The sequence below is a fragment of the Eucyclogobius newberryi genome, unplaced genomic scaffold (assembly GCF_026437365.1).
Source record: "Eucyclogobius newberryi isolate DKJ021-1_F unplaced genomic scaffold, fEucNew1.0.hap1 SCAF_16, whole genome shotgun sequence".
Lineage (NCBI taxonomy): Eukaryota > Metazoa > Chordata > Actinopteri > Gobiiformes > Gobiidae > Eucyclogobius > Eucyclogobius newberryi.
In genome coordinates this window covers 31,481,206-31,495,274 of record NW_027315790.1, presented here as the reverse complement: position 1 = coordinate 31,495,274, position 14,069 = coordinate 31,481,206, and the positions used below count along the sequence as shown (strand labels likewise).

At 48.2% G+C, this 14,069-nt stretch overlaps 1 protein-coding gene across 2 annotated transcripts in view; it reads right to left on the bottom strand.

Moving 5' to 3' along the window:
* The window catches only part of LOC140362197 (non-homologous end joining factor IFFO1-like), a 17,302-nt gene extending 14,834 nt beyond the window's left edge, over positions 1 to 2,468 (bottom strand). For both annotated transcript variants that reach the window (XM_072448272.1, XM_072448273.1), the window contains exon 1: positions 1,556 to 2,468. In XM_072448272.1, coding sequence (XP_072304373.1) covers positions 1,556 to 2,445 — 890 coding nt within the window. In that variant the 5' untranslated portion in view covers positions 2,446 to 2,468. The remainder of the gene's footprint in view (positions 1 to 1,555) is intronic.
* Positions 2,469 to 14,069: the final 11,601 nt, after the last annotated feature.

The following is a 14,069-nucleotide window of genomic DNA, read 5'->3' as shown; positions in this document are numbered from 1 at the left end:
TCCTGCTTTACTCCTGCTTTACTCCTGCTTTAGTCCTGCTTTAGTCCTGCTTTAGACCTGCTTTACTCCTGCTTTAGTCCTGCTTTACTCCTGCTTTAGTCCTGCTTTAGACCTGCTTTAGTCCTGCTTTAGTCCTGCTTTACTCCTGCTTTAGTCCAGCTTTACTCCTGCTTTAGTCCTGTTTTAGTCCTACTTTAGACCTACTTTAGTCCTGTTTTAGTCCTACTTTAGAACTGCTTTAGTCCTGTTTTAGTCTGTTTTAGTCCTGTTTTAGACCTGTTTTAGTCCTGTTTTAGTCCTACTTTAGACCTGCTTTAAACCTGCTTTAGTCCTTTTTTAGTCCTGTTTTAGTCCATGTTTTAGTCCTGTTTTAGACCTGTTTTAGTCCTGTCTTAGTCCTACTTTAGACCTGCTTTAAACCTGCTTTAGTCCTTTTTTAGTCCTGTTTTAGTCCATGTTTTAGTCCTTCTTTAGTCCTGTTTTAGTCCATGTTTTAGTCCTGCTTTAGACCTGCTTTAGTCCTACTTTAGACCTACTTTAGTCCTGTTTTAGTCCTACTTTAGAACTGCTTTAGTCCTGTTTTAGTCTGTTTTAGTCCTGTTTTAGACCTGTTTTAGTCCTGTTTTAGTCCTGTTTTAGACCTGTTTTAGTCCTGTCTTAGTCCTACTTTAGACCTGCTTTAAACCTGCTTTAGTCCTTTTTTAGTCCTGTTTTAGTCCATGTTTTAGTCCTTCTTTAGTCCTGTTTTAGTCCATGTTTTAGTCCTGCTTTAGACCTGCTTTAGTCCTACTTTAGACCTACTTTAGTCCTGTTTTAGTCCTACTTTAGAACTGCTTTAGTCCTGTTTTAGTCTGTTTTAGTCCTGTTTTAGACCTGTTTTAGACCTGTTTTAGTCCTGTTTTAGTCCTACTTTAGACCTGCTTTAAACCTGCTTCAGTCCTTTTTTAGTCCTGCTTTAGTCCATGTTTTAGTCCTGTTTTAGTCCATGTTTTAGTCCTGCTTTACTCCTGCTTTAGTCCTGTTTTACTCCTGCTTTAGTCCTGCTTTAGTCCTGCTTTACTCCTGCTTTAGTCCTGTTTTACTCCTGCTTTAGTCCTGCTTTACTCCTGCTTTAGTCCTGCTTTACTCCTGCTTTAATCCTGCTTTACTCCTGCTTTAGTCCTGCTTTAGTCCTGCTTTAGTCCTGTTTTAGTCCTACTTTAGAACTGCTTTAGTCCTGTTTTAGTGTATGTTTTAGTCCTGTTTTAGACCTGTTTTAGTCCTGTTTTAGTCCTACTTTAGAACTGCTTCAGTCCTGTTTTAGTCTATATTTTAGTCCTGTTTTAGACCTGTTTTAGTCCTGTCTTAGTCCTACTTTAGACCTGCTTTAAACCTGCTTTAGTCCTTTTTTAGTCCTGCTTTAGTCCTGTTTTAGTCCATGTTTTAGTCCTTCTTTAGTCCTGTTTTAGTCCATGTTTTAGTCCTGCTTTAGACCTGCTTTAGACCTGCTTTAGTCCTGCTTTAGTCCTGCTTTAGTCCATAGTATTCCCTCGCACACTCGGGGTCAGAGTCTTACCGCCGCTTGTACTCGTCGCGCTCCCTCTTGACTTTGGCGAGCACGTTGTAGAGCGCCCTGATCTCCGGCGTGACCGTGTCGATCTGCACGCCCACGCCGTCGGGACACGCCCACGGAGGCCCCGCCCCGAGCCCGGGCCCCGAGATCCCGATGGAGTCGCGGGCGAACCTCCGGCCGTGGTTAAACGACCACATGGTCCCGGGCAGGAAGCGCGACGGGGGAGGTAAAGGACACTTCTCCACGTTCATGTTTGGACTCGTCACGTTGGAGTTGCCGTCGGTGGAAAGATACCGACCGGCGGATTCGGGGAACGGCGGCGGGTTCAACGTCGGCGACAGGATGCCCCCGGGCTGGTAGGCGGGGTTGTTGGCGTTGTGCAGCGGGATGTAGCCCGGCCGCGTCGGGATCGGCCCGACGAAGCCCGTCTGTACGCCGACCTCTTTGGCGAGCAGCCGCTGGGCGCTCTCGACCTTGTTGTTGTCGAGCGCCTGCTGCAGCTGCTTCTCCAGCTGCTTGTTCCGGCGCTCCAGCTCGTGGACTTTGGCCAGGAAACACCGGAAGCGCAGGTTCAGCGTCTTCAGGACACTGATGTTGGAGCCCAGGTCGTTGCGTAGCGCGGCGGCGGCGGGGGGCGGGGCTCGGTGCGCCGGGTTGTTGAAGTGCAGGTAAGCCAGGCCGGAAGGGGGAAGGGAGTTCAGGTCGATCCCGGACCAATAATCGGGGGCGAAGCCGGCGTTTTCACCCAGGAAGTAGCTGTGGTCCGGGCTGGAGGCGTCCAGGTGTCCCGGGAGCGCGTGCAGCGCCGGCGCCGGCGGCGTCAAGAAGTTGCTCTCGCCCAAAATCGGATTCATGTTTGAGTAGGAAAATCGGAAATGCTCGAAATCCGGCATGAACTCTGACGATGGCGTCTCCGGCTCTCGAAAAAGGAGGTTTTATACGTGGGGGGTAAAAAAGGAGATCAACTGTGAGTTGTTCAGCAGCGTCCTGGAGGTGTGAAGGCGTGGCCGATTTGGAGACCTGAAAACAGGAAAACAACGTTGAGTTATAGAAAAACATGGGATTCTTCTTCATATTTCAGTCGCTCTTAAATATGAACCAACAATTTGAAGTTGAATTATTAGGAATAATTAGGCCCGAGCGCCACAAGCTGGCGAGAGGCATAACAGTTCTGTGAGAAGCACTAACGCCTTATAATGAGTGCATACTAATGAGTGCATACTAATGAGTGCATACTAATGAGTGCACTATAATGAGTGCAAACTCATTAGTTGTAGAAAAATGGAACATTATCATTATAAACGGGCGACGCCCGTGTGAAATGGGGATGACGACAGCGCCACAGTTTTGGCGTTGGGCGTGATAAAAGGAGGCGTTGCATGGCAACGGTGTCGCGAGGGCCGATCAGAGTCAGGACTGAACATGGACCGGCCTCCTGCTGGTGCCAGAGTCAGGACTAAACACGGACCGGCCTCCTGCTGGTGCCAGAGTCAGGACTAAACATGGACCGGCCTCCTGCTGGTGCCAGAGTCAGGACTAAACATGGACCGGCCTCCTGCTGGTGCCAGAGTCAGGACTAAACATGGACCGGCCTTCTGCTGGTGCCAGAGTCAGGACTAAACATGGACCGGCCTCCTGCTGGTGCCAGAGTCAGGACTAAACATGGACCGGCCTCCTGCTGGTGCCAGAGTCAGGACTAAACATGGACCGGCCTCCTGCTGGTGCCAGAGTCAGGACTAAACATGGACCGGCCTCCTGCTGGTGCCAGAGTCAGGACTAAACATGGACCGGCCTCCTGCTGGTGCCAGAGTCAGGACTAAACATGGACCGGCCTCCTGCTGGTGCCAGAGTCAAGACTAAACATGGACCGGCCTCCTGCTGGTGCCAGAGTCAGGACTAAACATGGACCGGCCTCCTGCTGGTGCCAGAGTCAAGACTAAACATGGACCGGCCTCCTGCTGGTGCCAGAGTCAGGACTAAACATGGACCGGCCTCCTGCTGGTGCCAGAGTCAGGACTAAACATGGACCGGCCTCCTGCTGGTGCCAGAGTCAGGACTAAACATGGACTGGCCTCCTGCTGGTGCCAGAGTCAGGACTAAACACGGACCGGCCTCCTGCTGGTGCCAGAGTCAGGACTAAACACGGACCGGCCTCCTGCTGGTGCCAAAGTCAGGACTAAACATGGACCGGCCTCTTGCTGGTGCCAGAGTCAGGACTAAACATGGACCGGCCTCCTGCTGGTGCCCAGAGTCAGGACTAAACAGGGACCGGCCTCCTGTTGGTGCCAGAGTCAGGACTAAACAGGGACCGGCCTCCTGTTGGTGCCAGAGTCAGGACTAAACAGGGACCGGCCTCTTGCTGGTGCCAGAGTCAGGACTAAACATGGACCGGCCTCCTGCTGGTGCCCAGAGTCAGGACTAAACAGGGACTGGCCTCCTGTTGGTGCCAGAGTCAGGACTAAACAGGGACCGGCCTCTTGCTGGTGCATACTTCTTCTTTAGAGTCAAAGTACTTTACTTTTACAACCTATAAAACCTCCATTAGTCCCGCACTTTAGAATCACAGGCTGTTTCCGTCTCAGAAGATTCACTTCATGTACATTTCCTGCAGTAATAATAGAATAAAACGTACACAAAGTAGTAATAAATGATCTTTTTTATGCTAATGATGCAGCGAAGCGGTAATTCAGCCTAATGCGTCATTCTTTTACTCTAAATACCACGAAATCCGGCACTTTAGTCGCACGAGACACTTCACTTGATTTAATTCAAGACGAGTAAAAAAAACGCACATTTATCTCACACTTTTACACCGCAAACACAAATACATCACGCAAACATCACGCACAGGCTCTGGATAAACGTGACTTCATCCTTATTCCCACCGCGTCAAGGTGACTTCACGCACGTCTCACGCACGTCTCACGCACGTCTCAGGCGCGGGCACAGATTTAACGCGCGTTTGTGGAAGAAAGACGTTTAAAAAAAAAAAAAACGCACTTTACCTGTCAGCGGAGTGCGGGAGCCGTGCGGGAGCCGTGCGGGAGCCGTGCGCACGCGGAGGAGAGACGTGAGGGCGCGCGCGTCCAGCAGCAGTGCAGCAGAGGAGCGTAAACACTGCGGCTTTCGCTTACCGTAATGACACTCCCGCGCACGCACTTTGGAGCCGTAAACCAGGGCATAAAAGCGCATTTACAGCTCATATTTTACGACCTAACAAGAGGAACATTAATATTAGGCTGGTTGAACATTGAAATGCTTGAATTTTTCCAATTTGACAGTAAAAAGCACTTCGCAATAATGTCATATGCATGTGAATATAACTCCTGTAAATAAGTGTGTTTACTTTTGCCACTATTATTATTATTTTTGTCTTGTGTTATTTTATTCTTATTTTTATTTTTATTTTTTAATTTAATTTTTACTTTATTTTTTATTTTTAAATTTAAATGTATTTATTTTTTTCTCTCTATTCCTTATTAAGAGTATGAGAGGTTCTGTCAATGAGAGCTTTTGTTTATAAGAGTGTTTCTATTAAGAGTGTTTTCTTAAGCTTCCTAAAAGTTATCTGTTCTTTTTCTTCTGTATCTACTTGTGTTGCAACACCAAAATTTCCCCATTGTGGGACAAATAAAGCCTTATCTTATCTTACTTTTTGTTGTTTGGACTAACTTAGCAGGAAAGGGGGCCACATTTAGCCCCCGGGCCGTAGTTTGGACATGTCTGTTTTAGGTCAATGAGGCTTGTTTAGACCACATTTTACTTAATTATCATGTAATTCATCATTTGCATTTCTTGAAGCTTTAGTTTTGCATGAATTGTGCCGGGAAAACTGACTCAGACATGCAAAGCCACAAACTCCTCCTTAAACCTCCAAAGTACGTTCAAATAAGTAGATTGTTTGAATACACACACCTCAGCACAAGGTCAAAGGATTTAGTGTTTATATTTGGTGTGGAAATTCAAATCTACTGTGCAAATTCATACTCAGAAGTAACTCTGGTTGAGATGTTTGGACCCGCCTTCACCCGCCTTCACCCGCCTTCACCCGCCTTCACCCGCCTTCACCCGCCTTCACCCGCCTTCACCCGCCTTCACCCGCTTTCACCTTCCTGCTGGAATAGTTTGTCCCTTGTAGCGTTTTAAAGCTTCACAAACAGACTTGAAGTATTGTGTGTACTTTCTGTTCCGTGTGAATAAACCTGAGCAATGCAGCTGTAATCGAGTCATGATGGTAGTAGTAGAAGTAGAAGTAGTTTCAGTGGGAAAGAGCAGATCAATCAGTCCAGTGTCTGGAGCAGGATCTGAAGGAATCACGTGCTTAAAAGCCATATTCGATGTACAAAAGTCTCATATTGACAAGTCATTGAGGCGTGGTTCTCAACCTGGGGGTCGCAACCTGATTTCAGGGTCCTTAGACCAGGGACCAGAGCTGTTTCAAAAATGTATGAAATGTATGAAAATGGAACTAGATGTATATGTATAGATATGTCGGTGTAATCCCTCATGTATAGATATATCTATATGTATAGATATATGTGTATAGATGTATAGATATATGTGTATAGATTTATAGATATATGTGTATAGATGTATAGATATATGTGTATAGATTTATAGATATATGTGTATAGATGTATAGATATACGTGTATAGATGTATAGATATATGTGAATAGATGTATAGATATATGTGTATAGATGTATAGATATATGTGAATAGATGTATAGATATATGTGTATAGATTTATAGATATATGTGTATAGATGTATAGATATATGTGTATAGATTTATAGATATATGTGTATAGATGTATAGATATACGTGTATAGATGTATAGATATATGTGAATAGATGTATAGATATATGTGTATAGATGTATAGATATATGTGAATAGATGTATAGATATATGTGAATAGATGTATAGATATATGTGAATAGATGTATAGATATATGTGTATAGATGTATAGATATATGTGTATAGATGCATCGATATATGTGTATAGATGTATAGATATATGTGTATAGATGTATAGATATATGTGAATAGATGTATAGATATATGTGTATAGATGTATAGATATATGTGTATAGATGTATAGATATATGTGAATAGATGTATCGATATATGTGAATAGATGTATAGATATACGTGTATAGATGTATAGATATATGTGAATAGATGTATAGATATACGTGTATAGATGTATAGATATACGTGTATAGATGTATAGATATATGTGAATAGATGTATAGATATATGTGAATAGATGTATAGATATATGTGTATAGATGTATAGATATATGTGTATAGATGTATAGATATATGTGTATAGATGTATAGATATATGTGAATAGATGTATAGATATATGTGTATAGATGTATAGATATATGTGAATAGATGTATCGATATATGTGAATAGATGTATAGATATACGTGTATAGATGTATAGATATATGTGAATAGATGTATAGATATATGTGTATAGATGTATAGATATATGTGAATAGATGTATAGATATATGTGTATAGATGTATAGATATATGTGAATAGATGTATAGATGTATGTGTATAGATGTATAGTGTAGGGTCTCAAACTACATGTATTCAGTTTATGATTAAGGAAGATTTCTTAGCAGAAACGAGACAAGACGGGGCACCAGGGTTAAACCCAAAGAGCTAATATACGGTCCTTAATCGCGCTCGTTAAAAAGGTCTGAAGGGTGTTTCACGATTCAGGGACTTACACATAGTCTATTCAAACAAACAATAGTCAATAACTCTTTCGTGTAGTTTATTTATCAAAAGGGTAATCAAAACACCGGAGCAGAAATGCGCACAGGTAAATCACAGGTGACGTTATATCAGATTTAACAGCAGATTTCATGCAGATAATGTTAAACCAGGGTTTTGCCTTTGATAATCAAACGTGTCTATGCTAATCTATATCAAAAAGAGGGAAAGTGAGAAGCTAAAGGGAGGAGGAACAGCTGAGCTCTACCCAAATCATGCCACAAAACGGACCGCACGCAATGGACTCGGCTTGCGGTTCTGTAGAGTCGGTCCGACTGGTCCTTGTCCGCGGACGAGGTCCGTAGCGGGGCGTCGCGTGGAGCGGTGTGGCGGCGAAGGTTCGTGAAGCGGGCGGCGGCCGTGGAGCTGGCGGCGGTCGGGGAGCGATGCGTCGCGTGGAGCGGAGGAGGCTGCGACGTGCTGTAAGGTCCTTGGCGCCGGGGAGCGGTGTGCTGCGCCGGGGAGCGAGGGGTCGCGTGGAGCGGTGTGCTGCGACCTCCTTGAAGCGGCGGCGGCAGCGGAGGCGATGTCGGGGAGTTCCTTGGCGGTAGAACGCTTTAGCGGTGTATTAGCTCCTCACGCGGCCTTTACTCAGATGAGGACGTAGTGCTGATCCACGTAAACGGCGTAGATTACTTCAAAAAGAAAAGAAACAAAGTAGCAAAGAAAGTCTCTGTCCGGTTTAGCGCTTAAGCGTAGTTCCAGGTAGTTCCAGGTAGTTCCAGGTGGTTTCAGGTGGTTTCAGAGTCCTAGACTGGCATGGCCTTGTCGACCACGTGACGGGCGGATTTTGTTGAGACAAAGGAAAAGTGAAAGCGCGTCCGTGGAGACGGCTTCAAGATAGAAGAACAAGAAGAGAACAAAGAGAACGTTTCTAGCTTGGAGCGTCCTTTTGATACCTGGCCCGCAGGGCATGCTGGGAGCGACAGGGGCGGGCGCTACTGCGAGAACTTCCTGTTTAACATTTTCCTGACCGAGAAAATAAAACTGGAGTAACGTAAATAATAATGGCAAAAACATTGAACCCTGTTTTAACATTTACACGTTAAACACTTTTGGCAGTTTGTGCACATTATTTCTTGAGGTAGACACACTTTACATCTTCTTTCACCTGTGATGGGCGCTCGAAAATCAAGCATTGGGAATATAAAACCTTAAACAGTGGAAAAATACGTAACACAAGGTGAAACATGCGGTGTAGGGAGTTGATTCAAACATTCATGGCATAATCACATAAAACAGTTTTCATCGGGGCGTCTTCCTGTAAGACTGTGGGGAGAAGAAGATCTGTTATCAAAAAGTCACAGCGGCTCCCCTGCGGTGAGGGAGACAGGGAGAACGAAAAACCCCCAATGTTCAAAGAGAGATTTTCTGTTATCTGGCCGTGGAATGTCCATCTCCATTCCCCTACAACCCCCCGATTGGCCGTTGGTTCTCCGATGAAGAAGCATCGGGCAAATGTCAAAGGGAATGTCCTTACTGAGTCAGCGAGCGGCACAGAGTGGCATGATTTGGGTAAACCTCTGAACCTGGACTGGTCGCTTTATCCTATTTGGGCTGAGGGGCAGGTGCTAGTGGGTGTTACACTATCCCTAGGCTACTAACTCTCAGCACATCATCCTCAGAGGGAGTGGTAAACCATGCAAGAGCTCTTGACTCCTAGTGCAAGAATTTGGGCGTAGAAACAAGACTCTAAGACACCGAGGTAGCTTATCAAAGTGGATGTCTATGGTGGAAAAAAAACAAAGTGGTTAACAAGGTTCTTGACATACGTTTCACCCTAGCGAAGGGGCAACTTCTAGGTTGGACCGCTTCTGTTCGAAACAGGTGACAGGATATTCTACTCTATGGTTTGCATGCAGGGGAGATTAACATACGAGGCTAGTGGTAGGGACTTTGCGGGCTTAGGACCAGCTGTAAGTCGGGGATTTGGCTAAAATTTTCCAAGCTCCAGTAGGTGGCGCCTGTGTTAGGTGTCGTTGGGGCAGAACAACTCGTGCTGCTGTGTCATGCTTGTCATAGTGGAGGATCGCCTCTCGGAGGGAAGTGTTCACGAGTCAACGGCCCCCCAACTATTTTAGCCCAGGTCTCTGTGACCTGGTCTCGCACCGCCACGAAGGTTGGGCACGCGCTGCCTGCTGTCACAGGTTTTTAACAGCAAACGCCGCCGGTACTGTCATGTATTGCTATCACGATACGCAATAACGTCTGGGGTCTGTAAGTGTCACATGCCATCAGGAGGAGGCGTTGTGACCACATGCTTCTGTCAACATACATCTGGGGATGTTTTTAGAGACACTAACACGTAATTCTTTGATGATTAGGTTTTAGTGGTTAGGGTTAGTAGACTTTACAATCCGTGCAAAACAGTTGTTAGTACAGTCCCTAACGGGCGTGTGTTTGTCGGAGTTGTGTTCTAGTTGGAACTATCGGCATCCCTGACATGTCCCATGGGGTTTTGGTGCGCTTTGATTTGGTTGCGATGAACCCACTTCAGAGTAGGTTCTCTGCGTCCTTTGGTGATGTCAGAGTTGAGTTCTAGTTGGAACTATCGACATCCCTGACATGTCCCATGGGGTTTTGGTGCGCTTTGATTTGGTTGCGATGAACCCACTTCAGAGTAGGTTCTCTGCGTCCTTTGGTGATCTTCACGTGGTACACCACCGGAGATCGTTTGTTGACAATCTCGTAGGGTCCGGACCAACGTGGGAAGAGCTTTCGGGTTAGCTTGGTTAGCCAGTCTCTTGTCTGTCCGATCGGGTGCGCTAAGATGTAATACCATACCTTGTCAGGCAAACACCAGCAGTCCATGACGCAAGGTGAAGTTCTCTCTTGTGCGCCACAGCGCGGCGAGAGATGCGTCGGCAGCAAGTGCATCAGGAGGGATGGCACTTGGCGCAGGGTCAGGAGGGAAACCGATGATGCGGCTTATAGCCCCATCGGCTGCTTGTAGAGACACAAGGTCAGAGGAAGCGAAGATCGGAGCCACTTTAAGAAGGGCGCGATCGGGCTGGGGCCGTGTGATCGCGGCCACCGAAAGGGTGGGCTGGGTGGGCATCAACTCACTGTCCAGTGAGTCAGCCTGTAAGTTACAGGGAGCCCCTTCAAGGGCCCCTTGTTTTGCCAGGGAGTCGGCTAGGTCGTTGAGGTCTTTGTCTGGCGGCACGTCGACCTCGGGAGGCGTCACGATGGCACTGCACTGAACTGGCGGAGTTGATTGGGGCATGGGCAGAGGTCGACGGACTTGTGCCCAGATTTTGAGTCGTTTAAAATCAACCAGTGGCTCGAAGCGACTGAGCAGCTCTTGACCTAAAAGAAGGGGAATAGAATTCAAAGGTGAAACGTAAACAGGATGCATCAGTTTCATGGGGCCGATCGTTATCTGGATCAGGGCCACCTCGTCAAGGGTGGTGTTGACCTGAGAGTAAGGTCGGATTTCCAAGCAGCAGGGCTGTGACTTCAGTTCTCGTTGAGAGTGCTGGGCCACTTTTTGTAAGGTTCTGAAAAGTTCGCGAGAGATCAAGCTGATGTCGGCGGCTGTATCAAGGAGTGCATCATGCACGAAGTTGTCCTCCAAGAGGACTGAAAGATAAAGCTTGCGTGCGGCTCCCTTTTCGGAAAGGTTACCAAGAAACTGGGTAAAGGGGGGCTCGCATTGGATGATCGACGGGTCGTTATCCTGTGGGCTGGAGATAGAACTTACCTGGACCACAAAGACGTCGTTGGCCTCCGGTCGCGTTTGATCGTCGCTGTCAAGTTCCTGGTCTTCAGGGGGTTGGTCCCCAGTGACAGGTGTTTCCGACAGAGGGTCCAGGTCCACAGAGCTCCGATAGAAGCCTTCTAACTCGTCTTCCGATTGACTGAGCGCTGAGTTATCACTCGTCTCAGGTCCGAGGGAGGTTACGGCGAGGACCTCCGCTTTACTTTTCTGGTTCCATTTCATGTCTTGGATCATTTTCAGCACCATACTCAGCTGTTCTTTACTGAGGTTCAAAGCGTCGAGACTCAGTTTAGAGGAAGCCTTACCTGCGGAGTCTCCTTGGGTTTCTTCCTTCGTTGAGCCGTTATGCCGGGAGTCCCTTCTGAACGGTCTGGTATCCCTTCGGTTGTTATACCTACCTGAGGCGTTCTCCCTGTCCCTAAACGGTCTTTGCGGTCCTCGGGTGTCTCCCGAGCGATGGTTTTCCAAGGTGCCCTCTAGCTCGAGAGGTCTTTCGACGCTCAGGACGGAAGAGTGGCCTTGGGTTCTGATTGTTGTTCCTGCCTGTTTGGTGTAGCTCCTTACCGCTAAATCTCGCAGCTGGCGGCTGCTTTGAGTTATTGGGCAGGCTGCCACGCCCAGGTGGTAGCTGGTTGCGGGGTGGAGGTTCTGTAGGAACAAAGATTTGAAATGTTTGTCCTCCTCCATCCCTGCTTCGTTTTGTGCTCCAAAATACGCTTTCCTCAATCGGTCGTAGTAGGCTTGAGGAGCCTCGTGTCTGTCTTGCTTGCACATCAGGGCAGCAGGCAACCCTATTGAGGTGCCTGTATCTGAGTACTCTTCGAGGAGAGCATGACACAAGAGCTCATAGTCCTTCAGGACGTAAGGAGGTTGGCGTTCCATGAAGCTGCTAACGTCTCGGCTGGACGTTAGTTTGATCAAGAAGATCTTGTCTTGATTGACGGATCCGACAGGCGTCCAGCATAGAAGTCGATGTCTCTCAGGTACGCGCTGGTGTCGTTAGCGACGCCTGGCTTGGGCTCAAACCGAGAGATATGCCTGGCTATTTTGTCGAAGTCATGGTCGGTCGGGCCTCGGTGGCGTCTATCGGGGTCTCTGCCCGCGCGATAGTCTTCACGAGTATCCCTGAAGTCGTCGGGGTACCTACGAGTGTCCCTGAAGTCGTCGGGGTACCTACGAGTGTCCCTGAAGTCGTCGGGGTACCTACGAGTGTCCCCACGGTCATCTCGTCGCGCGTCCCTGTGGTCATCGTAGTGCCTGCGGGGGCTACCGTGGTCGTCTCGTCGCGCGTCCTGTAGTTCGGCGTGATGTCTACGGGGGCTGTCACGTCTGTCGCGTCGCCTGTCCCGTAGGTCATAGTCCGAATAACGTCGGGCGGAGCTGGTAGAGTCGGGTCCGGGGTGGTACCGGGACTTGTCTCGGTCACGGGCGTCCCCCAGTCGTCTACCGTCAGTGTAGGTCCGGCTTGGGCTCCTCCCCCCGTAGGTTCGTCCATGCATGTCAGAGTCGGAGGTTCGATCGTCTCTGGGTCGGTCATGGTCAGCGTACGGGGTGGGGCTCTTACGTCTGTCGTAGTCGTGGTCCCGTGGTGGCCAGCTACAGTCTGTCCTGTCTCCCCTTTCTTCCTTCCTCTGTGGGTCCAGGCGGGCCACGGGGGTTGGACTGGGTTGAGTCCCCCGCCCGTGGTCCTCCCGGTTGTCTGTACTCGGTCGGTCGTAGGACGGTTTCGCACGGCTTTGCCTGTCAGTCAGGTCTCTTATCTGGAGTCTAAGGGCATGCAGCTCAGTCTCTGCCTTTTCAGTCGCCTGAATGGATCGATGGAGCGCGTGCTTGGCATCTTCCAGATCAGCTTCCTGGTCAGCAAATTTCTGCTCCGCCCGTTGAAGCTCCTGTCGGAGGTAGGAGGTTTCGTCCTCCTTTGCTCTCTCAGATCTTGACCTGGCGTCAACGCTCTGTGTTAGCAGCGCAACGTCTGCGTTGGCTCGGTCAAGCTCCGTTCTGAGGTCGGCGGTCTCAGTTCTCTGTGCCTCCAGGTCTGTCTTCCTGGCTTCCGATTTGTGATGCTCAAGTTCAAGGAGTTCCCAGGTCCTTTCCAGGATGAGATACAAATCGATAGCAACGTGGCTTGCCCATTCGGCCATGTCCTTAGCCTTTGGCGCCTGTTGGAGTCCAATCCACAGCGCGAGGTCCTTGTGAAGGTTCCTGTTGGACAGGAGCCTGTTCCTTCCCAGGACACCAGGGGCTACTTCACTGGTATAGTCTACCATGGACTTGTGTAGGTTGTCTACAGGCCAGTGAATGACATCACTATCAGAGTCCGCCATGTTTACTTTAGGCAGGGTCGGGACGAGAGGGTCCCAAGTCGCCAGGTCTGTGAGTTGCCTAGATCAATTCAGTCAAGTGGGACCGATATGTCGGGACGCCGATAGTTTCTGAATTAAAATCGCTCGCTTAGGAGAATTTAAAAGAAACGTTTTAGAGTGTTCGTGTTAAGTTACTGTGGCTAGGCTAAACCTTTGTGCGTGTAGCTGCGTGGAGCTTGCTAGTTCGTGCGTGAGCGGGGCATGCAGTCGTGCGGGTGTTGATGTTTGGATGAAACAACAGTTAACAAGGCATGTTAAATGGCATTGCAATTAGACATCAACCATGGACGCATGCAGTGTCCACGGCACTTCACTAGGTTCCACGGCAAGGCTTAGCGGGGTCAGGGCCATGCAGTTACGTAACAAGAGGTCTGATCGGGGCGACACTCGCTGTTCTTGACCGGCGTTCAGTAGGCAATCAAACAGGTAAACAAGCTGTTATTCTGATAGCGTGCAGCATTCACAGTGAAGTGTTACTTAGCGCCGGGGTACACCTGCGGAGATTGGTTGAAATTCATGCAGTGTATAGAAAGGAAAAATTTTGTTTAATCAAAGCGTTAAACAGCAGCGTCAGCTGTGCAGAACGAGCTTTAAACAAGGTGTTGTTCTGGGGCGTGTGCACACTTGCAGCAGAA